The sequence below is a fragment of the Artemia sp. Qi Xiang Cuo genome, chromosome 14 (assembly GCF_049724085.1).
Source record: "Artemia sp. Qi Xiang Cuo chromosome 14, ASM4972408v1, whole genome shotgun sequence".
NCBI lineage: Eukaryota > Metazoa > Arthropoda > Branchiopoda > Anostraca > Artemiidae > Artemia > Artemia sp. Qi Xiang Cuo.
The window spans coordinates 53,978,463-54,004,939 of NC_142807.1; the positions used below are offsets into that span (position 1 = coordinate 53,978,463).

Sequence of the window (26,477 nt, forward strand, 5' to 3'; positions counted from 1 at the left end):
CCCCATGATTTTAATTTTTTTTTTTTTGGTCTATCTAGTATTTTGTTCAAATTTAATGAAATTACACTGAACACTCTATCATTTGATAAAAAAAAAAATCCTATAGAACTCTGTATGAGTTGACCACGCAATCCCTAGATCATGATTCGTAACTATTTGAAAATGGAATAACCGATTCAATGCTTTCAAAAAATCATGGTGTAATTGTTTTGGACCTGTCTGGCACTCAAGATATTAGCATAGTACGAACGGGGAATGTACGTTTAGAGTGCACGTTTGCCGATGCTTTGACTGAAAGTATCACATTGATATCATTGAGTCAATTTAAAATCTATTGGGAAATCACAGCTGACGGTAGTGTTCTACTAGACCTTGCACCATGAACACAAACCTAATAATCAGCGTATTTAATATGGATTTATTCATGTCCTAGAACAAGTCCTTTTGCATACCATCGGATATCATTGAAAAAATTCCAAGTGTTAACTATACCCTAATCATTGTTAATAGCAGTCCATCGACTTTGAAGACAGGTCATTGGCTATTCATCTTTCAAACAGCGAAGAATATTGAATTTTTTTTTATCCTTTTGGCCTATTATATAAATATTACACTCCACACATCAAGAACTTTATTGAGAGCAGTGGGAAAACTATTATTCAAAATCAGAGGAGAGTAAAGGATTTAACGACTATGATATGTGGCTTTAATGTAATACTCTTTTTCATAGTCGTTGCTATACCTACAAGCAGTTTCTCAGCATTTACGTTGACTACCCTCGACAGAACGACTTTCAAGTGGAAAATATACTTTCAAGCGTGTTTAATATTGATTTTAGTGCCCTACAAATAAAATGTTCTAAAAATGTATGTAAAATTATTTATTAATAGAAAAAGTGTATATACATGATAAAAACGACTTTTCTACTCTTTACATTTCTTCTTCTACTACGTATAGGTATTTGTCGAGAACAACTAATGCAGGTAGATCATCTGAATTCACTGTATACTGATCCTGATGTGCTGCAATGTCAGGCTCCCATTTTTTACAGTATAATGTAACTTTACTCTTATCATATCTATTTGTGTTGTCAATGATACTATTTTCATTCATTTTTTAAAATTTATGTGTTTCAATTTGCTTATTTGAAGCAATGTCAAATACAGTGTCCTCAAATGGTGAATCACATTCTGTAACAGCCAAATAAAAACCAGTAGGCTTATAATCATAGTAGCCATTGCATTCACAACGATCACGTAGAAACCAAATTATTTTGCTATTCCAACAGTTGAATGGTAGACCTGACTCCTCCTCCCAAAACAATCTAAAGTCACGACGATTCCAGTCTCGTAGCAATAAACTAAAATCACGTTTAGGATTTTTTCCAATCATACCAGGATATGAATTATCCCACTGATTATATCATAATGGCAGTAAGAGCAAAGGTGCCCTCTAGGATGAGAGTCACACACCTATTCAAGACAGGAATTACAACCTTGAATTTGTTGGGCATATCCTCTATGCAATTTACACGGGTTGCATAATCTACACGTTTCTTAATACTCCTCGATCATTGTACAGGCCTCGCATGATGACCAGCTGCCCAATTTATACATGTACAGTGGACTCTTATAGGACATTTTTTCATCTTATAACACTCACCGCCAAAATGAAACTGAGCTACGATCAACAAATTGAGTGGGATAGAGAGGAGAGAGAGAGAGGAGTAAGTTCTCTCTAAACAACATCTTTCTCGTGAAAACATCATAGTCTTAAATTTCTAAGCTGGTGAGTGTTTAACAGCAAATCCACAATATCATTTTGTTTTGTCGTGACTAATTTGTCAATAAATTGTGTAAATACCTTTGGACCACGACGTAAAAGCTTCTTGCAACAGTCTAATGACGGAGAATCAGTTTTCATTATATCGACAAGCATTCCCTGAGAAAATATCCTCCTTTGAACAGTAAACTCCAGAAAATCATCATCTAGAATCAAACATTTGTCCATAAACACAAGATTCGCCATGATTTTCTGTTTCTCAAATCTATCCATTTTTTAGAGTCCTAACACTCACACAACCTACTTCAGACTAACCAGGATTCTTTTTCTACTTTAAAAATATACGTTAACCTACTATAGAAACAAAATATCTTCGATTTAGAAACAATTTTATTGAATATAATTACAACAGTAATACAGTTTTGCTGCAAAGTATAATTGCTCCTCCGATTTAAATTTGCTCAGTGATATCACGTATCTTGTATACATATCGTCCCATTCAAGGCTTAGTCTACAACATCCTCGTGTAATTTTCACGGCCACCTTTGGTACTCTCACAATTGTATCATTGCTGCTACTGCTCCACCATCAACCTCCAATAGTGTAAACATAGCACTCATTTTCTTTGTTAATATCGTCTCAAATAATAATAATAAACTGTTCTCTCTCTGAATTAGATTCTCTTACTAATATGAACTACAATGAATATCACTCCTTATATTTGAATCCGATAGCTATGATAATCAAGTTACCGTATATTGAGTACCCTCTGTATTCAATGTCTCTGATGGGTCCAAAAAATGGATGTTGTCTCAGAAACCTGTTTAGTCGCTTTTTACCTTCTCGTCCCTGAATATCTACTTCCCAACAATAAAGTATGTTCTCGCTATGAACTGAAAAAATCCCAACAAGTATGTTCTCGCTATGAACTTCTAAGTACAAAGTTGGACCAAAAAGTTCATAAATAAAAGTTTTGAATCTAAATGAGTAGATCTATGGAATACTTTTCATATCTGAGCCACCTTTGGCGTCGTTTTTTTATTGGGGGGGAGGGAAGTGGCCCCCCGCCAGTAATCCTGAGAAAAAGTTATCATATAGCCCATACATCTTGACTCTCCAGATTTGGACCCCTCTTGCCCCCCATTCCTGACATAAAAATACTGTAGCTAGACCCCTGCCTTTGAATGAAAGTTGTTTTTTTACTGGAAAGTTTTCTTTTTGTGTTTTAAAAACGCGTTTTGAAACTTTGGGTCAGTGTGGGTAGGCTACGATTTACCTCTCAGTCTTAACTAGCTATTGCTACAACTATGGTCACGCAATGTCTGCGTGGCCAAGGTTTCGGAAAAAATTATATATGTAAATAACAGATGAATTTCTTTCTTTAGAGCTTTAAGTCCACTAATAAGCTAAATTAAAAAGTTTTTAGTAGTAGTTGTTATTTAAAAATTAAAAACTAAACATATCTTCACATTCTATTTATGTCATAATACATATAATTGTACGAATTCATTCTTCCAGGTTTTATTTTTGTTTTACGATATTAGTCACATAGCCAGTCTGTGAAAGGTCAGCGAAAACTTAAGATCGGATCAGTTTCTAGTTCGTAACTTTTTGTTTAAATTTTGTTTGTTGAATAGCCAACCCGCTAGCAGTTTTTTTTACCCGCGTAACATTGTACCTAGCATGATTTACCTAAGGTAGCCTACTCTGCTTTCAAGATTAGGCTAATAGGCCTAGTGGTTTTCTAGGCGCTAGTTTAGTGGTTTGCCCACTCAGAAAGAGACACTATAAAATTCTGTATATGAGTTTTAAAAAGATTTCTGTCTAGCTGACTCCTTTCACATAAAAAAAACATGATAAAAAATGGGTTTTAGGCTAATTTTCGGTAAAGTTCTACCAAATCATATTATTGAGTTTGGGAATAAAGTGAATACACCATTCGATGCCTTTTATATGCTGATTACAAATATAATAGGCCCTAGCCTAATCATTTCTATCAGAAATGAATTTCAGCCCCCCCCCTAGGGTAAGACACCCAGTAGTCGGCCACCTGCCTATTCTCAGACAGAATGTAACTAACAGGGAACCTACCTCTAGGCTAATGTGCTTAAAATAAACTACTGGTTGTTTTTGGTTATTAAAAAAGTAACATGTCCCTGTTAGTTACATTCTGTCCAAGAATAGGCAGGTGGCTGACTACTGGGTGTCTTACTTACTTTTTTAATAGCCAAAAACAACCAGTAGTTTATTTTAAGCACATTAGCCTAGAGGTAGGTTCCCTGTTAGTTATATTCTGTCCAAGAATAGGCAGGTGGCCGACTACTGGGTGTCTTACCCTATATAGGCTATGCCAATTCAGGGTTAGGTTAGGTTGTAGAAATATATACCCTGAATTGGCATATATAGAGGGGGGGGGGCTGAAATTCATTTCTGACAGAAATGATTACTATATTTGTAATCAGCATAAAAAAAGGCATCAACTGGTATATTCACTTTATGAGTAAGTCAATAATATGATTTGGTAGAACTTTACCTAATTTTCTAATAGGTAGGTTATGCTTAAAAAAATGGTAAATATTTACCAAATCATGTTATTGACTTACAAATAAAGTGAATAGGCCTAGGCCTATACCACTTGATGCCTTTTTTTATATTCTTTCCAAATGTAATAACCATTTTTGTTGGAAATGAATTTTACCCCCACCCCCTATGTATACCAATTCAGGGTAGCCTATATATTTGTACATTAGGGGTGGTGGGGGCAAATTTTATTTCTGATGTAAATGAGAGGTAAGTTTAAACTTTACCCCCACCCCCAATGTGGAAATTTATACCCTGAATTTGTATATAGGGTGGGGGTAATATTCATTTCTGAAAAAAGGATTATTATATTTGCAAAGAGCCTAAAAAAAGGCATCAAGTGGTATATTCACTATATTTGTAGGCCTAAGTCAATAGGCCTAATATGATTTGGTAAAAATTTACCAACAAAATTAGTCAACAGATCATCCATATATAAACCACTTTAACCATCTCTACTCCCCCCTAAGATGTATGTATATATATATATATATATATATATATATATATATATATATATATATATATATATATATATATATATATATATATATATATATATATATATATATATATATATATATAGGGCTAGCCTGTGTTTGAACATTAGGGGGGGGGGGGTGGAAAGTTTAAACTTACCTCTTATTTACATCAGAAATAAAATTTATCCCCACCCCCTAATGTGCAAATATATACCCTGAATTGGTATATACAGGGGTGGGGGTGGAATTCATTTCCAACAAAAATGATTATTATGTTTAGAAAGAGCATAAAAAAAGGCATTGAGTGGTATATTTATTTTATTTGTAAGTCGATAATATGAACTGAAAAATTTACCAAAGTATGTCCAGGGCAGGTGTTTTGAAATACCTGCCTCCACTCCTTCCCCCTTTAGAGAGCAGTGACCTCTGATGACCTCTAAAATCTTTGTATTATGAAAGTGAAAATCTTCAAAATGGATCTTCTGCTTCTGTCCCAAGAAGTTCTGGAAATATGCCTCTGCACATAAGCCTGGTAGACACAAGGCTGCTGAGCTGGTTTGTAAATGACCCCCAAAAAATTGCTGATGCCTTGAATCCTCAGTTTATGTCAGTATTTGCACCAGCAGACACTCCCCCTCCCAACAACAATGCATAACTAATACTTAAGTGTCTCTAATAATATTTGATAAGTCTGAGCTTGAGTCTTGGCTTAAAGCTCTTAATCCAAATAAGTCAGTTGGGCCAAATGGCATTCATCCACATCTCTTAAAAGAAGCTCCCACCCAATTAGTACTACCACTCTCAAGGCTCTTCCAAAGGTCTATTAACACCAAAGTCATACCATTGGACTGGGAAGTTGCCCATATCTCACCAATTCATAAAGGAGCTGACAGGATCAAAGTTCCTAATAAGCAGCCAATCAGTATTACCTCTGCTGTTGGGAAAATCTTAGAAAGCAGCATAAATGCTGCTATTCAAACACCAACATGGATTCCAACCAGGTAGATCAGTTGAAACAAATCTGATAGACTTATATAATTACATAACTGAGCTCCTTGACCAAAGTCTCCCAGTTGATATGGTTCTGCTAGACTTTGCTAAAGCTTTTTAGAAAGTCTTTCATCAAAGATTCCAGTTGAAACCAAAGGCAATAGATATTGAAGAGGGTATGTTGGACTGGATTATGTCTTTCTTGAAAGGAAGAAAGCAGTAGGGCAGATGTGGGGTGCCTCAAGGAACTGTTTTGGGACCTACAATTTTCAATATCTACATTAACAATGCTCCAAAAAACATGACTAATAAACTAAGCCTACATGCTGATGACCTGAAACTTATTGGTCCCATTGATACACAGCATGGTGTAACCTCAATAATGTCTGATCTAGATTGCTTTTGCAAATGTGCCAATATATGGAGACTCAAGTTTAATGTTGAAAAGTGTAAGGTTCTCCATTTTGGAAGAAATAACCTGCATTGGCAATATTCAATGTTATTTAATTCTGGTGAGAGACTACTGATTTCCAAGAGTACCTCAAAAACGGATTTGGGGGTTGTTGTGGATGAAGACTTCAAATTCAATTTCCACACCCATGCTGCAGTAGCAGGGGCTAACCAGACTCTTGGTGTCATTAAGCTAACAATCACTAGTAGATCTCCAGCAATAGTGACTAAACTCTACAAAAGTCAGGTGGGACCTAGATTGGAGTATGGAATGTTTGTTGCCACGCCAATTAATAAAACAGACCAGATGGCTCTCGAATCTGTTCAAAGATGGGCGACAAAATGTGTAAAGCGTCTCAAAGATAAAGAGTATGGATGTTGACTGCAGAGCCTGAAGCTACCAACTCTGACATACTGTTGACACAGGGGTGATATAATAATGATGTATAAGTTGCTCAAGTCTGATGACAAAGTATGTTTGAACCTGCCTGATCATCCAGTACAAGAGGTCATTCACAAAGATGTTCTGCAAGTGTGCCAGGACAAGAAAAATTTCTTCTACAATTGAATTGTAGGTCTGTGGAATGGCCTAAGCAAGAAGACAATGGGATCTACTGCAATTGATAGCTTCAAATCAAATCTCAACAAGGAGTGGGTGACAAAACCATTGCTCACTCAATGGAATGCAGCAAATGTTCTGCAGCCCCATCATCACTAACTGGCATACACTGGATTCGTCCATTTTGCTAGCAAATGCAATTTAAGGTATATGAAGTACAAGAAAATTGTTTTCAGCTTCACAACTTTGCTCAATCCAAGGTTTCAAAGATCTGAAAATAGATTTCCTAACTTTAGAAAAAACTTAAAATTGTACTCAGATAACAGGAATTGCATTTTCAGAACTCAAACCAGAGAAAAAGAAACTACACTGAAAATTAAGGTAAAATGTTGTTTTGTCAAAATTTCAATTGATATAGACCTGTCAAGTATGCACATTTCTAAGACTTAAATCCAAAGAGGGTTAACATGGAAGCTTGATAATGTCTTTCCAGAGTATGTTTTTAGCCCTGGATTCATTACTGAAAGTTTCATTTTCCTAACCTAATCCATTTCCAAGATAGCAAAAAGTAGCTAAACTAGAATTTTACTTTTTTTTCATATTTCCTTATGTGGAGTGGGCCTTCTAAACTGATACCTTGGAAAATTCTATAAAAGGCTAATTCAACTGCTTTCCATGGTAGCTTTGCTTTCAGGTACTTCTTGACAAGAGCAGCTTATCTGGACAGAACATTTTAAAACAAAAAGAGTAGTACAATTTGATTCCTTATTTTAGTCTATGTTTGCCTGTTTTGCAGCATAATAGTTAAATTTGTCACAACACATCCCAGATATAGTCCTAGATAATATATTTTTTTGTTGCTTATCACCATGTCTTCTTTGTTAAAATATATTTGCAGTATTATTGACCTGAGAAAACTGCTATGGGTAAGTTTGCTGTTGTTGACCATGTCTAAAGAAGACGTGCTAATGGAATAAAAGTATGCTATTGTCATTAGATGCCTTATTTTCTTTATTAAACCTTACAAATATAAATTTTGAAATTTGCCAAGAGTAGAGTTCTGTGGTTGATAATACCTTTTATTTGCCAGTCAACCAGAAATAGAGTTTGGAGGCTGGTGACCTTCTCAGATCCTAATTTAGGCTGTTGGTCTACTTTGAAAATATTATTAATTTACAGAAACATTTTCCAACACCTTTGAAAAGTCAATGTTCTGAGGGGCTGGGATGGGGTGTCATTAATTCAAAAAATTTAGAGAGGAGAAACATATTTTTCAGTGTCTGGGGGGAAGCAAAAAGGGGTAATTTTCAATGATAATAGCATAAAAAAGATATTTTGGAATTCTAGCAGAGCAAGAACTATAGGGGAATTAAGGTCCCCATGCACCCCCCCCGCTCAATTGACACCACTACTGAGAAGGAGAATTAAAATAACTTCCTAGGCTTCATTTTGTACTGTTGTTCATTGCCAGGAAGTTTTATTTACCTAGCTCAAATACTTCCAAGACAAGAAACAAATATCACACAAAAACTTTACTAGTTTTTAGCAAAAAAAAAAGAAAAACAAATGTGTGCACTATTTTACTAATCTGGCATTTTCTGATCACAATCATACTAAACAATTTTTGAAAATGCAACAAGAGTTTCAATAGATTCTATTTTCATGATGTTTTACCTAGCAGGCTTCACTAGCCAAAGTGCAAATATTAGTTGCACATAGTTGTTTCTATACAACTTGCACAAGTCCAAGTTCAGTTTAAATTATTTTTTTTTTGTGGTTTCTTTGCCCTTTTCTAGTAGCCTAACTCTAACCTCTATTTTCAGAAGAATGGCTGTTAATCCACTCAGGACAGCTGTATTATTTTCATTAAACCAGTCTGGGGCTTCATCACTTATAGCTTCAAGGGCAAGGTAAGGCTATTTCTTTATGGTTTCTGAAAGTTTTTTTTTTTTTTATAATATTCATCATTTTCTCTTAATTTTTATGCCCCCCCCCCTTCCTCCATCAGAGGTGTAAAAAGGTCCTAGTTTTTGTATGCAAGCTGACTAGAGGCTTTTTTGGCATTTTTCTCTCAAAGCATTTTTTCTAGGGAGAAAGGATTGAATGGAATAATGCGCATTTTCCTGAAGATAGAGAGGGGGGGGGGATCTTGACCAATCTCAGGGGGTGTAAGCTGTAAACACTTCCCTCCTCCTGTGCATAGAGATGGCAACATCTATTTATTGGTAGTTTAATAATATGTTTAAGTGTTTGATGTTAATTTAGTTGTTTATTTCAATGATTGTCTTAGATGAAGGTGTAAATTCTTGGTCAGTAACTCAAAATTAAGGTTGTAAATGTTATTAAGTATGTATGAGTATGGTAGGCTTGTTTAGACATGCTTGTGGGGGGGGGGGCGGACCTCCCCCCCCCCCCGGCATTACTTTGCTAAATGCTGCTTTTCTCTTCAATCACTGCATTTCCAATAGCTCACACATTGAGAAGACTGTAAATAATCTCACTATCAAATGTCTTGAGAGTATGAATATTGAGCAAGTCACCATTACTGCATCAAAAAAGATTGCTCCTAGATTCATTGGAAGTTCACAGAGATCTACCAGGACATGCACATTTGTGTTGGACTTATCTCTACTTATATTTGCCAAAAATTTGGTCATTCTACTTCTCTGCTAATTGTTCAAAAACAAAAGGAGTTAGAGAATTTCTAGATCACTAATTTCATAGAACAATAGACTATCCACATAATTTATTAATTAAAATATACACCTTATGTGGGCAAATTTTCAAGATGCATCAGGATTATTCCAAAAACGCAATAAATTATGTCATACTTTTGTCAATTTTTAGGAATTACAACTGAACAGCAAAAAAAGTAGATAAAGAATATTGAGCATTATTCAGTTTTTCTTTGATCAGAGCATTAATTGAGCAATTTTGGAGCAGTTTGGAATTTTCTTTTATTGATTTTAAGGGATTTTTGTCAGTTGAGACCAATTTCCAGGGAATTCCAAGAAACAGGGATATCACACCCACTTGTTGACTATGTAACGTTGCTTTTCATATGATTGATGACATGATATTGTATTTCAAACCTCCATTTGCTTGCTGATTACCCAAAGCCTTAAATATCAACATTTCTGTTGTGTTGCTCCCTGACTAAACTGGGACCAAAAAACGGGCAGAAATTAAAATAAATGATTTCATCAAACATAAAGTAACAGATACTGATTTAGATAAATAAATGGATTCTAAAAGAGTAGAAATGAAGATGAATGTTCAAGTCAAACTTAAAACAAACAGATATTACTGCAGAAATGACTTTCTATTGCAAATTTATTGTGTGAAGTGTTTAGCCAAATAGTATAGTAATTTCTGTTCATCTTAACGTTGACTTGATTATTCATTTTAATTTCTAATCGTTTTGGGAATTATTTATTCATCTATATCAGCATTTGTCACCTTTATATTTGATGTGATCATTATTTAAATTCCTGCTTGTTCAAGGTGCATTTATTCTTTAACAGTAATTTCTGACTGTTTTAAGCTTGAATCATTATATGACTGTTTCTGCTTGTTACTGTCTAAATATAGTTATTTACAGGTCCTGCATTACTGTGTAGAGTCCTTTGCCCTTTTGTTCTATTTGGCTGTATTGCTCTTTTTGTTCAATATGTATGGTGGTTCCTTTTTTTTTTTTTTTTTTTTTTTTTTTTTTTTTTTTTTTTACTTCTTAGCAGATAGTATAGTCTCTTCTAGGAATTAAAAGGATATCAATATTCCGTAGACAGTATGCATTATGGAGTCTAGTAATTGAAAAAAAAAACAATATTATCAATATTATTAAACATGTATGGGTAAGCTTGTTTGGACATGCATGGGGGGGGGGGAATTGGTTTTGATATTTTCCAGTTAAATTATTGACTGATGAATGATTATTCATTCTGATTTTTCGTTTTTGTTTTGGTATTCTTTGTCAGTTTTCCAGTTTTTGTGTTTATTTATGATATTCATGACTCAGAAATTCGAATTCAGCCCTTTGGAGCTTGTGATAGTGATTTTTCAAAATAAATATCTTATCTCTTTCTGGATAAGGTCTGGGTATTAAGTCAATCGAAAATTTTTTGAAATATTCTGATTCTCTTGACCTTGAGCAGATTCCAATAAATTCAACTTCAGTTTTAGCTTGGTCTAGGTCTGGACTCCACCCTAAATATCTGTTGTGAAGGAGTTTGATTTCAGCTGATTCCCAAAACTAGCATTATCTAAATAGTTAGTAAAACCTCATAATGGGTTTTTACATATCCTCACAATTTGAAAGGAGAATTTCTGATTTATTTGTTAAAAATGCTTGCTTAAATAATGTCTTTATGCTCTAGTTTTTTTTAAACAAGTCAGTGGCTTGTGAATCAGAATTTGATTTTTGATTTATTACAGCTCATGGTGGTCCCATGTGGAAATGGGTCCTCCCGATCCCATTTTGGGCGTATCAGAAGCTTTTAAGCGGGATACAAATCCTAAGAAGATGAATTTAGGAGTGGGAGCTTACCGTGATGACAATGGCAAACCTTTTGTTCTTCCATCAGTTAAAACAGCGGAAGAAAGAATAATTGCCAGGAATATGGATAAGGAATACTCTCCTATTTCTGGTACTCCGGAATTCTGTAGGCATTCAATCAACCTGGCACTGGGAGAAGGAAATGAATGGGTTGAAAATGGACTGGTAAGCTTTTTTGTTTAGATGGTTTTCTGGGGCATACTTAATGAAAATATATTTCTTATGGCGACTGGCTGCTAAAATCTTGGTGGCTGAAATGCGACTTTTTTTTAATCTGTGGATATTTTCGCCAAGTTCCCTTCTGCATAAATTAACAAACAGGTTCTATGGAAATGCAGAAAACCATCGTTCAGATGCTACCCTTCAATTATTGAGTGTGGGGTATCTAGTCTTACATAAAGTAAAAGAGGAAGAAGAGAAAATGATGAAATGATGACGTACTAATTTTTGATTTACTTATTTTATTGTGTTTCATTTTTAACAGTCACTGAGAAAGGGGATAGTGATTAATAAAAAGATGTTAGAATAGTTATAACGTAGTCAATCGATTATAGGTGATTAGAAGAGAAAGAAAAGAAGTTTGGGGAAATTTGTGCCAGTGTCTTTTTCAAGTCGTCTGTCAGACTTCTTTGAAGAACAGTAAATAATGTTTATAAAAGAAAAGATCCACGTGCGTTAAAAACGATTGGTATTGCACACATACGCCCTCCCATCAACACCAACATCTCCTCTTGTAAGCAGCCCAAGCGTTCCGAGTTTCCGCGTGTTTACACTGCTGCCTTAAAACAAGGCAGTGTTAGTCGCAATAATTCGTCCGAAGGAGGGGATGTACTTGTACAAAAAAAAAAAATCATGCTTCATAAAAGTTCTTGCTTTATAGTTTAAGTATATCCAATCTGCACTACAGATCATCCAGTAAAGCTACACTTAGGCTCTTCAAAGAGTGGACATACACATTCCAGAAAATGCAAGACTTGGATAGGGAAGATCAAGCTGGATGTTATTAGTTTCATAGAACCAATCATCACTTTCAGCTTTCTCGTGCGCAAAGACTGGACTCATGCGATGTGTCCATGAGAGGTTTTGTGCTATTTTAGTTGATCTCTTCAAAACGAATTTTAGACTGATTGGCTAAATCAGGATGTGCAATGCTCTGCAGAACCAAGGCAAAAAATGTATTACTACAGCCTATTTCATTTTCAGTCAAGCCATGGTTGCCCAATACCCTGGTTGTCTTCTACTGAGTAATTATTAGTTTACGTCTATGTGCTCACCCTTCTTCTTAGTGTTTTGGTTATTATGGGCACGCTTTCACTCAATTTTGTTCCCCAAATCAAAGTACAGACACACATATCCTGTGAAGGTTAATTTTGTGTATGTGTGTGGAGGAGAGATTGTCAAGAACGACTAATCAACCTAGATCTTGTTTTTAATGCATTTTTATTCACTGAATGACTGTTTTCGGCAGTTTTTTAAAATTGTAGGATGCAAATTCAAGAACCTCCAATTTAAGTTTTTGAGATGTTTTGAATTTGGAGATGTAATTTTATCATTTCTCATAATAATTGTTTTCTGGTTGTATCATTACTTAGATTGTCCTGTTAAACCTAATAAAACAATTTTTAGTGTATGGCCGACGGATTATTCATTAATGTAATTTCTTATGTGCATTCAGGACAGATGAGTACGAATGAAATTTACTTTGGGGAGGGAGGAAACGGCTTTGAAACAAAATGCCAAAGCATCTGAATTATATAGAAAATACAGGAAATCCTATTTCATTTCATTGAAATATCGTTTTTTGGGGCGGGGGAGGGACAAAGGCTGAAAATGCTGTACTCTAAAGAACTAAGGTAAAAAAACTGTATTACGAGCTTGTTTCATATAACGTATTTCTTGGCTCAGGCCCATTGTGATTGGCCGATACGAGTCTTATATTCTACCCAGTTTAATTATTAGATACTATGCATGTGGAATGAAGGACATGTTGGCTGTCTCTCCTGTGTATGTTCCTGTACTAACACACAGGCAACTAATGAAGAACACTTTAGTTCACTGATATTTTTTGGGGGGTAATTTTTGAAATATACACGATGTCCTACAAATTCGGATATTCCTTGCCTCTGACTTCTCTCTAAAAGGCGGTTTTTTCTACCATCGTGTTTATTAACGTCTAATTTGTGCTACTTGGGCTAGTGGACTGTATTAACGTTTATTTTTTTCTTTTAGAATGCTACTGTGCAAGGAATATCGGGAACAGGTTCTCTTCGAATTGGCACAAATTTCCTTGCTGCATTTTTTCCTGGTGTCAAGGATATATACCTCCCAACACCAACCTGGGGAAATCACGTTCCTATTTCCAAGCATGCAGGTTTAAGTGTAAAGCAGTACCGATACTACGACCCAAAAACCTGTGGATTTGATTTCCATGGTGCATTGCAAGATATTGCGGTAAATATTTAAATCTCCCCATTTTTCTTATATTAATCAAGTGGTTTCTCTTTTGCCAGCTGATCAGTAGGAAAGTTCAATGAAGCAATCGTTTCATTTGGCAGCAGAGTTTTCAATTGATTATGTTTGAAAACAATTAGTTTCATTTGCAAAACGAGCTTATGGTCAGAGGCTTGTTCTTTCATCAAATTGAATGTACGTACACAGGAAAAAGTTGTGTTGTCTTAGCTGGAAATTATTAAATAGTAAGCCCCTTTTTTGAAGCTGTCGCTCTTTACTAACACTAGAGCCCGAAAAATAAGAAACGCATCAGTGATGCGCAGACTGACATATAATTTACTTTGGTACTCAAGGATGGGGGGGCGGGGGGGGTGTGTAGAGTGTGTTAACGCCTGTGGTTGCAGGTTTTCCGTCATGGTGATTGTGAGGGTTGCTGAGACACTGACGGATCCAGGGGGATCCCGTCCCCCTCCTGATTTTTTCTGGCGCCCTCTTATCCTATTTTTTTTATCTTTTTTTAGAATAAATTTGGTCAATTATTGACATCTTTTTCTCACTGGGGTTTGCTCTAGATCCGCCCCTGTGCTGAGAGTAAAATGACAAAATCGTAAAATTTCATTCGGAGTTAAATGTATCAATGGGTTAAATTTGCTAAACAACAGCAAAAATTGTGGTTGCCCCCCCCCCCCCCTTACACTCATGAACTCATTCTTTAGTAAACTTTGTCTCTGATAACAGTACCAATCATGCAGTTCGAGATCGAGTGAAAATAGGGTAGAATTAGCCTAGTTGCAGATTCTTTTTTGTCTGACCAAACTCCAGGGCTTACAGTCATATGCAGGGGTGTCAATTGGAGGGAGGCCCTACAAGGCCGTATCCAGGGGGGTTAGGGGGTTTGATCACCCCTCTCCCGATATGCGACTGATAAAATGTAACCAAAATGAAAAAAAAACACATTTTTATGCGTTTTTTTGTAAACCCCCTCCCCCCCCCGAACAAAAATCCTGTGTACATCCCTGGGGCCCTTTGTTTTTGTCTCTCTCTACTACATTTTTTTAAATGTCTTTTTTGGAATTTTTATAGGGAAATATGTTTTTATTGAAAAACAGTGCAACTGCTCTTCACTAGATTAAAAAAAAAAAACTTTCCTCCTCCACTTCTCTTACATTTCTGTGATTTTACGCATCTAATCACATGCATGAAAATAAAACCTTAAGTTATGCGCTGCTAGGTTAATTTTTTATTATCTCCTTCACAAAATCCTATACATCTGCTCCTATAATAGGAATTCAGATAATTCGTTTGCTTCTTTCCTTTTCCTGAATTCGTCCCTCCCCTGGAACGAATTCCTGCATCAGTCCCCGATAGTTATTTAAGACTAACGTTTTAGTTTGTAATTAGTATCATATGACTTGATAGTTCGTATAAATTGTCATAATTGTTATTTCTGATTTACAAACTCCGTTTCATAAAACATCAAGATAAATGGTTAAACATTACTAGCCATGACCGAGTAATTTTAAATTTACATGAATGATATCTGAATTAACAAAACTGTTGAATTATTTTCAAATCAACAATTATTCTTTCCCAGTAGTGCATTTAAATTTTCCAATGGAACGATTGTTATTTCCCAATAATACATTCTTTCTAAATAATACATGAGGAACCTATTTTAAACAATTGCACAAACGGAAATAATTTTTTTTTGTACTCTGAATTAAGATATCTAGCTTTGATTAGGTATTGAGATATGGATTAGAACCGTTGTATGTAAAAAAAATTTGCATGACTACTGATAAGAGTGTCAATGGAGGGGTGGGGTTTTTGATCTCCCTTAGATTTTCATGCACTCATCCCTTAAATTTTGAAATGTATATTTTTTTTTGTGACGGCCCTTGGACACAGGGCCGAAATATTCATTCAAATTATCTTCACTGTCTTACAAAAAGATATCCCTGCTGTTCTTCGTGCTTTTGTTGTTTGTTATGGAACAAACAACAAAACCACAGTGTGGTCTTCGTCGCTATTTTTATTTCATTAAAAAATGCCTTTTTAGTAGTTTTCGGAAAACCAAAAATCCCCCCCCCTCCCCTAAATTTTCGCGAATCGACGCCACTGAATAAAAATTGTAAATTGGATATTGCAGTAAATTTTTTTATTTGCCCGACCGAATTAAAAATCGAAGTAAATTTAATACACAGGAAACGTTTTGAATCTTTTGATCAAGGAAAAGAAGTTTTACAAATACAATGAATTCATTCGTTTACATGGATGTAAATGTGACCTGGAAAGTCAAATGATAAGGTTTGGTTGCTTAAATTATGTTAAAGAAAGAACTAATCTGGTTTCAGTTTGAAAATTCCTAATTGCTGTATCTTATCAATAAAATTGTATAATTAAAATGTATCAATAAAACTGATAATACTTGTTTCTATTTCACAATAGCGTTTACGTGGAATTTACGAATTTCCAGTACATTCTGTACTAGCTATGCTTCTTAAAGCAGGGAGCAGGTCGTCCTCGTCTGGGATGGGATGATGTCATAAAGAAAAATTTAAAGGAAATGTGAATTTTCTGGGAGGGTGTAAAGAGGCTTTGGTTAGATTGGGATGGAGGAGGAGCGTGCGTAGCTTTGTTGGCCTCAGGCATCTTGGTGCTGCGGTGAGTTGTTAGTAGTTGTAGTAGTAGTATGGTTCTTGCCATAACTTTTTTTTATCTTTCTTGCTACTGCACAATTTTACCACTTTGCTGTAGCTTTTAGCTTGAATTTATGTATTGATAGAATATTCAGTGCTAGCTATTTTCCTTATGTGCAGTTTCTTCTTTTGTTTCTGTATTCTGATCAGTTTTCTTATTAAGGAGTAAGATTTAGCTTAAACCTAGTATTTGACATAATCTTCAGAGCTAGCTATTCTCCTTGTTTGTATTTCGTTACGTTTTTCTACGATCTGCACAATATTTCTAGTGTTACGTAGGTTTTAGCTTGAATATATATGAATTGCCAGAATAATTAAGTGCCGTCTGTTCTTCAAATGTGCATTTGCTTTTAGCTTGAATATATGAATCAACAATATATCTAATGTTAGTTATACTCCTTATCCGAATTATGTTGGTTTTTCACTTTTTTGCAAAATATTTTTTCTTGTCTGAATTTTATTCGTGTCAGTGTATTCTAAAAGTTACAACCACATAAAAGTAGAAGCGAAGCTTAAAAAAGAAAAGAAAACCATATTCTGCCATCTAGTCTCGTCCTTTCGTACTGACTTGACATAAAAGTTAACTAGGTATAGTGAAGACTGGAATGAAGGAAGATATGTGGAATCACCATCAATTTGTGCTGTTTGATTAATCTTTCTTTTCTTGTTTGGTTTAGAATAAATATTAGCAAATATTTTGCTATTCAAACATATATTTGATATCACCTTTGCTAGATACCAGCTTTGAGTTCGGCAATACTATAAGAAAAAATAAAAGCTTTTTTTGGGGTAATAAGTTCAGTTTTTGATTTCTTAAAAGGCTTATAATGTACGTTTTGAATTCTCATGGCAAAGTCATTGCAAGTAGCCAAATGATATATTTGGCTACTTGCAATTTAACCCGTCAAGAAGACGGGTTAAATTTTATTGCTTTTGTACCATTTTATTATAGTCCAATAATTATAAGCCTTATGACTGAAATAATCCATAAACGTCAATTTTGCTACCTAGCCAAGAAATAAGCAGAGCTGATTGAATTGGAATTTATATAGTTTTAAATACAAGCTTAAAAGGGCTGTATATGGCTTAAGTTATTATATTTTAATATCTTTGATAAGAGTTATGAATAATATCGTAACAGCTATTATGATGTGGGTTCCACCTGACAATACACATAATTCTGTTTCGACAATAGAAATTCGCTTATAGTAATAATAATTTATATTTTTTTTTTTTTTTTTTTTTTTTTTTTTTTTTTTTTTGAGTCTATTTAATATAATTAATTAATTTAGTTTATTTATTCTAATTTTTTCAATAGTTTCCATTTTATCTATATTTTATTTTCTTCTCCTTCACATGTGAGTAAGTGATCATTTTAAATTTTCTTTAGTTTTTTATCTATGAGTATGTAATTAATATTTCTTCACTCTTTTTACAGGCCAATGAGCCTTTGAGGGATTAATAACATGTAATTTTGTATGTGTATTTAATGAAGAATAAAACTTATCTTATCTTATCTTAAAAAAATTGAAAAATAGTTTTTTTTTGTTTTGTTTTTTATTAAGACGTCGAATTTTATATCTTATTACTTAGAAGCGTACTATAGCATTTCACTTCAGAAGTCATATTGATTTTTTTTTCAAATGAAGAATTCTGCTGCTTAAGGAAAAATAGAAGAAAAGAATCGCTAGTTTTCACTGATTTGTGCAAACTGTGTTTTCAGTTTCCAGTTGTTTATACGGACAGCGTTAAACGAACTTAAACATGTTCAAGGAGACAAAATGGAATTCCTCCCCTATTCCCACCCATGTGCCCAATCTACCAGCGCAAAATGCAGGCAAGGCTATAAAAACTATAATAGATATATCTACCTATATAACTGGTAAGTGTTTGTAACTCCAGAGAAAACTCATACATAGGAAAGCTGCTCGTTTTTACATACAGGTACACCAAAGAAGTAAAACTAACTTCCAAGCCAGGCTACCTCAGTGTGTAAGCAGTCTACCTCAGTGGTAGGAGAATATATTCATTTTTGAGTAAAGTCCGAATTTTTGAAGTAAGTCTCTATTATACTGCTTTACGTGCGCAGATGTATAAAAAAATCGAGGAAGGGGGGGGGGGTCTTTCTCTTCGTATATGAGAATTTTCAATTTTAATCTTGGTAAGCGTACCCTGTTTTGTTTAGGGCCACAAATAATTTTTAGTATGTACATAGTAGTAGTACTATAGGAAACGTCTTTCCATTTAGGCCCCAAAAAGTCGATTCTTTTGAACCAAACCCTCTAACTTACAATCGTCAGCATAAAATGCCAAAAAATCTGTGTTGATTTAGGAAAGCTCGTGTGTCAAACCATGGTGCCAAATACGCCGTATTGGTGAGTACTGCCTTCTTAAGCTTGACAAACGTTTTTTGAATCTCAGTGTTGAATCCAGGAGGCAACCATCCCTTTTCCCCGTTGGGTTCGCCGTAGTACTCAATTGAATTTATTCGAATCTGTCAAGAAAAAAGACAAACAAATTCATTAGGATTCTATTCACCCCATCCCTTTCTTCCCAAAATCCAGGATCCGCCACTGTTATGTTCAGCCTTTTAATCCAATTGAAATGCCTCGTACTTCATGTTTTTGTCAATACGGTTATTTAAATTTATTTTGACTCCCCCCTATGTTTTTGCTACCTATTTTTTTAAACGTGTTTTCTCCACTCCCCGTAACAACATGGGATGCAGTATTGCCTGGGTCAAATATATAAAATAGTGAAAAGTACAAGCAAAGGGGATTCAGTTCTCTGAAGGTTTATGCATTTTTCAAAATTAGAGATACCCTAACCCTGGAAACAGACCCATAACTCTGGACTCTAGCCACCTCTGTAAATTCCTATAGTTAATTTTGCTATTTATCCGCTGTAAAAAAGACACTTTTTCCTGAGTGTTTACTTCCTTTTTTGCGTACGCTTTAGTAACAGTGTTGATATTTTATTCTTTTATTCTATAGGAAATTTATTCTTTTGGTCAAAATCCAGATTAGGGGTTCCCGCTATCTTTGAAAGTAGTTGAGTTAGGTGAATGAAACTTTCAGAATGAGCCCAGGGCCTAAAATGTACCCTGGGAAGGTGTTTTCAAGCTACTATCTTTGCCCTTTTACTTATTTCTGGGGTAAAGAAGACAGTATGCATGATAAGTCTATACCCATTTAAATGGCGACAAAAAAGTTTTACCTAAATTTTAGGTTTTAACGTCTTTTTAATTGGCTCTAATTTTTGAAAATGTAATTCCTAGTATATCACTGGGATCATAAGCCTTATCAAGGGTTTCTCCATAAATCTGAGAACAAATCTACAAATCTTTAAAACCATATTAGTCGAGATTCAAGGCTGAAAGCACTTTCCCTGTGTCTTATTTCAGCAAACGATTTATTTCTCAAGGCTTAATGTGTATAACACAAAGATTTTAAAAGGTCATAATAGGTCAGTGCCCTTTGGAGGGAGAAGGAGGGGAGAGAGGCACTTCAAAATATTTTTCCCAGTGTATATTTTAGGCCCTGGATTTATTCCCGAAAGTTTCGTTCACCTAATTCACCAAATTTTTAAGATAGCAAGAAGCCCCTGGTCTAGAATTTTCCCATTTACGTCTACCATACATTTATTCATTCTTATTCTTCATTTATTCTAGATACTGTTTTTGCTCGGTTGTTATTACTTTTCTTGTATGCAATGTAGCGACAGCTAAGATTTATTCTTTTATTCTACAGAAAATTCCATCGAAATCGATCATTATGCTCCATGCATGTGCACATAATCCAACAGGCGTTGATCCAAAACCGGAACAATGGGCTGAAATATCCAAAGTCGTTAAAGAAAAGGAATTATTCCCCTTCATTGATATGGCGTATCAAGGTTTTGCATCAGGTACCTTCTCCTTAATTTCCTTCTTTTTCATTCTACTTCTTATTTTCATAATAAGATTCTTATTATTATTATTATTCTTAATTACATTAGTATTAATTTTAATATTTTCTTAATGTGCATTTTATTCTAGTATTAATTAATTAGTAATTAATATTACTAAAATAAAATAAAATATAAAATATAATAGTAATTAATAAATAGTAGTTAATAGTAATTGATTAGTATTAATTTCCTAGTCCTAGGTTGTGTCCTGACGAAGCTAGAGTGCAATTATGTTTAAGTACTTTAGTTTTATTTAGGTTATTCTGCTTCAATTAAGCAACTTTTTTGATAATATTGAAAAAAGAAAAATTTCACCTTAAAGCCAAATTAGTGTACGGCAACTGAAGTTTTGTTGATCCTGAAAAGGGTACTATGTGGAGAACCTGTAGAAGATCACAGATTTGCCAGTGAAAATTTAACGTTCTTTATCCCCTTCTGCTCGTGTAGAATAATACTTTTTAATTGAACAGATATTTGTTGATCAAATTACATTAATTTCATTGTTCGATGCATGTTAATGTTTACTAAAATCGTAAACGTCAAGAGATCAAAATTTTCCTGTAATTAAAAAAAAAATAATTCATAATTTTCACATTAGGGTTGGTGCACATCAGCATAATGCTGTATCTACACAAGCTCATTCATTGTCTTAACGATGGTTTTATTTAAACTTTTTTTTTTTTTACCAATTAACTTAATTCTTGAACCAATGGGTTAGATAAGTGCGAATAGATCAGCGCAATAGATAAAATCGTATAGTTTGATAAATCAGAACATTCCTGTAACATTAGTTTCAAATTTCTTGTTCTTATTTGGATTATGTTGGAGATGCTTTTGTATTGCCTGAATCGTCTGAATCATATTCCAGATGATTTTAAACCTAATTGATATTTTTCACACTGCGATTCTTGCACGTCGAGAGAATTTTGAACTAACGCGAAATCATATTACTATCTAAATAGTAGTGTCTTATTTCAATTTTTCTACTAAATAAGCTGAATTCCTATTCTTCAACAGATTAGATAAGCTTAAAGTACCAAGGACATTAAAATAAAATTTGATTCTTTAAATTGGTTAAGTGGACCCTTGCAAAGCCATATACATCTTAAAAAATTAGGAACAACCGAGAACTCAATTTTCATTGAAAAATACCTCCTTAAGCAGTTTGGTAGTTTTAAGCTTAGTGGATGCTAAGTTTGAAAATAAGGAGTGTGTATGAGAAATCAGTGAAAATGAGGTAAAGAAATATATGAGCAATGGAGCTCTATAAGTTTAACTTTCCTTGTTACCTTAGCAAAAGAAAAACACTGCCATAAATCTGAGCTATGCATAAATCTCGGGGCCATATACAGGGAGGGGGGGTATGTATTTTACCCCCCACCCTCCACGAAATTTTTGTCCGACTCGTAAAAAAAAGGAACAAAAATGAATATAACCAAATGTTTGTAAAGTTTTTTTTTTGTAAATTTCCCGCTCGTTTCTTTTTACAGTTCAGTGTGGCACGGGGAGATTTTACACAACCAAAAAATTTAATAGGTGTGTAACAACTAAAAGAACAATCGTGGAAAATTCCGATTTTCTAGTATGAATAGACCGAAGATGGAGCCAGGAGGTAAAAATGATTTTCATTTTGATGTCTTTGGTATTTTAATAGCTCATCGATCTGCACAATAGATAAAATCCTGGCTCCAACTGATCATGAACTGACGCCAGTGTGTCAAGATAGAACAAAAACAAATTTATCATGGAAAATAATTATGAGAAATGACATAGAAAAGCTTCAATGCTCATTGTAGAAGAAGAATCCAAAAGAGAAAATGGCAGCTTCGTTTCTTGATGGAACAACAAAGCTGTACTTGAGCAGGGACGTGTGCCTAAAAGAAAGTCGACTAGAAAAAAGGTAGAAAGTTGATCCGAAAATCATTCTGTATCACTAGAATAGCTAAGGGTAGTCTAAATTGTAATTTGTGGGTCTGAGCATACAAAAAAAATAGAATATTCTACACTGTACACGAGAATATTCTAATTAATATAAATATTAATTCTCAGATAGGATTTAATTCGACATAATTTGTGGTTGAAAAATTAATATTTCCCTTATAATGTTATTTATAACATCTGAAATTATTTGTTTTAAGAAAAGTGTTTACATTGAACGATTGAATTTGCATTAGAAGTCTGAGGTACCGAAATTGAATCCGATCAGAAAAAATTTGATTCTGATCGGATTTTTATTTTAATCACTCTTCATAAATTAGTATTGAAACCTACCGTTAGTTCTGGAAAGGGATAACCACCAAGAGCATTTGTAATGTCCTGGCCTTGTAACCACCATGAATTTATTTTAACTGTTTTCTGAAAGTTTTTGTCGATTTTTCACTAATCAAACATAACAAGAGCCTGTTAAAACATTTAACTTGCCCTCCCCCCCCCCCATGGAAAAAAAATAGTTTAAATGCCATTGTAGTGTTGCCTTATTTAACAAACCGTTTATTATAGATTTTTGTTTTAGGCGATCCTGATCGCGACGCAACAGCTGTTCGAATGTTCCTTAAGGATGGTCATAAGATAGCTCTTGCGCAATCTTTTGCCAAAAATATGGGATTGTATGGAGAGCGAGCAGGCGCCTTCTCTCTCATTTGTAACTCTAAGGAGGAGGCTGCTGCAGTAATGTCACAGCTGAAAATCATAATTCGTCCAATGTATTCGAATCCTCCAATTACTGGAGCTAGAATTGTTACAGAAGTTTTGGGTGACGCTGAGATCAGAAAACAATGGTAAGTCTTTTTAGTGTCACAACTGCTGTAGATGGCATTACAATCGTGGAACAGTCATGGAACCCTTGCTTTTTAGAAGAAGGGAATTAAAGTCCTAATAAAATAACATGAACTACGATTGAGCAATAACAAGGAGCTATTGTATATTGTTTAGCTCTAATAATAGCAAGTTTTGTTTCTTTAAAAAATGTAATGCGTTTTATTCCTACAGAAAACGTCCATAAAAACAATCTGTTTAGCCGTTGGTTTCATCCCCATACGAATTGTGTGACTGCTCCTCCCCCCTCTTGATAGCTTGGATTGTCTGTACCTGTGAAGTGTTTTATAAACTTAGAAAAGATGTTTAAATAGAGGTCAGGTAACACCCTAATTAGATTGTATGGCTCTAATTCACGATGATGTATTAAATTAAAGATTTTCCAGAAGTATTTTCGCTCAAAAATTAAATTTTAGCTTTATTTGTCGTATATATTTTCATGTTTTTAGATCCATATTTTGTATCGCTCTTCTAGTGGAATTCAAAAGGTTAAATTTGAGAATTAACTAGTCCAAATTAATTAGCCTACTTTTTTATACGGCTCCTGTAAGAAAATAGAAGTTGCATGTTTGAATAGTAGGCATTATGTACTGTCTAGGTCTACAGAGAACCATCGGTTAAGACGGTTAGGTCCCATTTTAGGGATGATAGGCTGATTTTGGCAATTGAGCGAGCACAAAGGAATAAAAAAAAAACGCTAAAAAAATAATCTAAACAAATATAATATCTTAAATCAAAAACGAAGTGGTAAATACCTTTGATGGGTCCCATTTGTTAAAAGAAGGAAAATTTTGAAAAAATAATTGTGAAAAAATAAATTTGTTTAAGGGTTTTTGTGTCAATCTATAAGAAAATGTTGGTCACTTGACTAAATATTAATGACGACTGTTTTTACAAGAAAGAACTGAAAAGAAGAGAAATGAAAATGATTGTAAATTTGAATTGGAAGGGATAAAACAGTATCTGCAGCCTATTTATTTTTTATTTTAACATTCTTACCATCTAATCATAAAGATTAGCCAGTAAGAAATTTTATGGGTGTTTCAGAGACCTGTCATGAATGGAATAGATGGCAGCATTGCTAAAAATACCCTTCATGTCTCTTTCTTGTATTTGTGAAAACAAAACGGACGAAGCATAAAAAAGAACTGAACAGTAAAAGAAATAGTCTACCAAAGTTATTTGTTAAAAGAACTACATTGGCCAGTCGACACCGAGTTGAGTGAGTGGGTGCATTGATTTGAGTGGGTGTAGGGGGAATGTACAGTACCAAAACCTATCAACTCGTTCTTTGACTTATTCTTAGCATCACACATTGCTTTTACCTTTTTGGAGGTTAGCTACTCCTAAATTAATAGCATATCTTATAATTGAAGGAAAACAAATGATAAACGACAGTGTCCAGTTCGACTCGGAGGGTAAGGTGCCCCTTCAAAAACTTTGAAGGGTTTCCAACAATCTGAGGGACACAATAATAATTAAAACGCGAATTTCTTTTCTGCTATGTATAAATTTAATTTCGGTTTCCTCCTTTTGTTTGGTGATTTACTACTACTACTACTACTACTAACAACTCATCGCAGCACCAAGCCGCCTGAGGCCAACACAGCTACGCACGCTCCTCCTCCACCCCAATCTATTCAAAGCCTCCCTTTTTACACCCGCCCACGAAGTTCCCATTTCCTTTAAATCTTTCTTTATGACGGCCTCCCACCCCAGTCGGGGACGACCTGCTTTCCGTTTAGCCCTAGATGGTTGGCCGAAAAGAACAATCTTCGGCAATCTGTCATCCTTCATCCGCACAACATGCCCTAACCACCTCAACCTTTCTTTCATTATAGACCTAGAAAGCGGTATTGAACCACATTTTTTTGGTGATTTACTATTCCTAATATATTTCTCTAAAGGAAGGGAGGTTTGGTCGTAGGCTCCTCCTTCTCCATGTTGATATGAAGGAAGTTTCACAGAAATCTGGCGACTTTAGGCCTAATAATTTGCGGCACTTTTAATGCCCCCCCCCCCCCCCGCATGAAATCCTGGTAAACTCCTCCCCGATATTGTTGATTCCGTGTATAAATTAATAAAGCCTCAATTGAATCGATTCAGGCAAATGAAACGTAGAAATAATTACTTAATAATTGCAATGCATTTTATATTAGCTGCGTGCAGGTTAAGGCTTGAGTGTGCCGCCACATTGCAGCATTATCCCTGAAACTTAAATGCTGTTTATTTAGCTTTTTGATAGTTTGAAACAGCTCAGTTATATCACAGTTGTATATTTTAATAGTATATTGTTCCTGCTTGGGGCTAAAATTGTTGCTTTTGGCATAAATTCTTGCAAATATCTTTGCTGTAACAAATTATTCATTGTTGAGATAAGAGATAAGACTGTCTTGAATTTTATTTTCCAAGATTGTCTTTAATCCATTTTGTGAAAATATCTGTCACAAGCCGAAATGGGTTGACTTTGCACTTTCGAGCTGAATAAAAAAAGAAGAAAAAAAAAGAATCAAATGTTATATAGCGATTTATGCAAAAAAAAAAAATTGAAAATGTTAAAGAGATTGTAAAAATTTCAAAAATAATTAGAACTTCGAGGATTAAAAGAAATAAAGCAATGAAACCACAAGTCGAAATTGAGTCATGTTACTAAACATTTCGCAAGTTTTTATAAAAAAAAATCTTTTCTGCATTTAATTTTGGTTTCCTCCTTTTGTTTGGTGATTGCCCTCCCTCAGTTTTTGTCAATCCTTTCACAAGATTTTTTTTTTAGGCTAGTTGACGTTAAAGGAATGGCAGATCGCATTATAACAATGAGGCAAATGCTGCGTGACGGTTTAGCCAAAGAAGGCTCTTCTAAGAACTGGGCTCATATCACCGAACAAATCGGAATGTTCTGCTTTACAGGAATGACCCCTCAACAAGTTGAACGACTGACAAAGGAATATAGCATATACCTGACAAAGGATGGACGTATCTCTGTGGCTGGAATCACCTCCCACAATGTGGAATATCTGGCACATGCCATTCATCAAGTCACTAAGTGATTTTTGATTGTGATAATTGTAGTTACCTGCGTGCTTAGAGGGCGAGGTTCAAAAGGTAGAACTGTGACCTGACCGCTTTTTTGTTAACAATTTGAAATTGAACATAAACTTGATTGTTAA

General features: G+C 34.6%; 2 protein-coding genes across 3 annotated transcripts; both read left to right on the plus strand.

The window, feature by feature from the left end:
- The first annotated feature begins 3,296 nt into the window (after nucleotides 1-3,296).
- Nucleotides 3,297-26,477, plus strand: Got2 (glutamate oxaloacetate transaminase 2). Of its 2 annotated transcripts, none has more exons than XM_089100504.1 (7): nucleotides 3,297-3,381; nucleotides 8,667-8,753; nucleotides 11,278-11,563; nucleotides 13,628-13,849; nucleotides 20,298-20,454; nucleotides 23,009-23,273; nucleotides 26,084-26,477. In XM_089100504.1, exons 2-7 carry the CDS (start codon nucleotides 8,671-8,673, stop codon nucleotides 26,355-26,357), a joined length of 1,287 nt encoding a protein of 428 aa, XP_088956630.1. In that variant the 5' UTR covers nucleotides 3,297-3,381; nucleotides 8,667-8,670; the 3' UTR covers nucleotides 26,358-26,477. The 2 variants fall into 2 exon arrangements, with proteins under 2 accessions (XP_088956630.1, XP_088956631.1); XM_089100505.1 differs by having other exon boundaries at nucleotides 3,297-3,348.
- Nucleotides 6,136-6,666, plus strand: LOC148944628 (uncharacterized). The gene has a single exon (XM_089099974.1). The coding sequence runs from the start codon at nucleotides 6,136-6,138 to the stop codon at nucleotides 6,664-6,666; it is 531 nt and encodes a 176-aa protein (XP_088956100.1).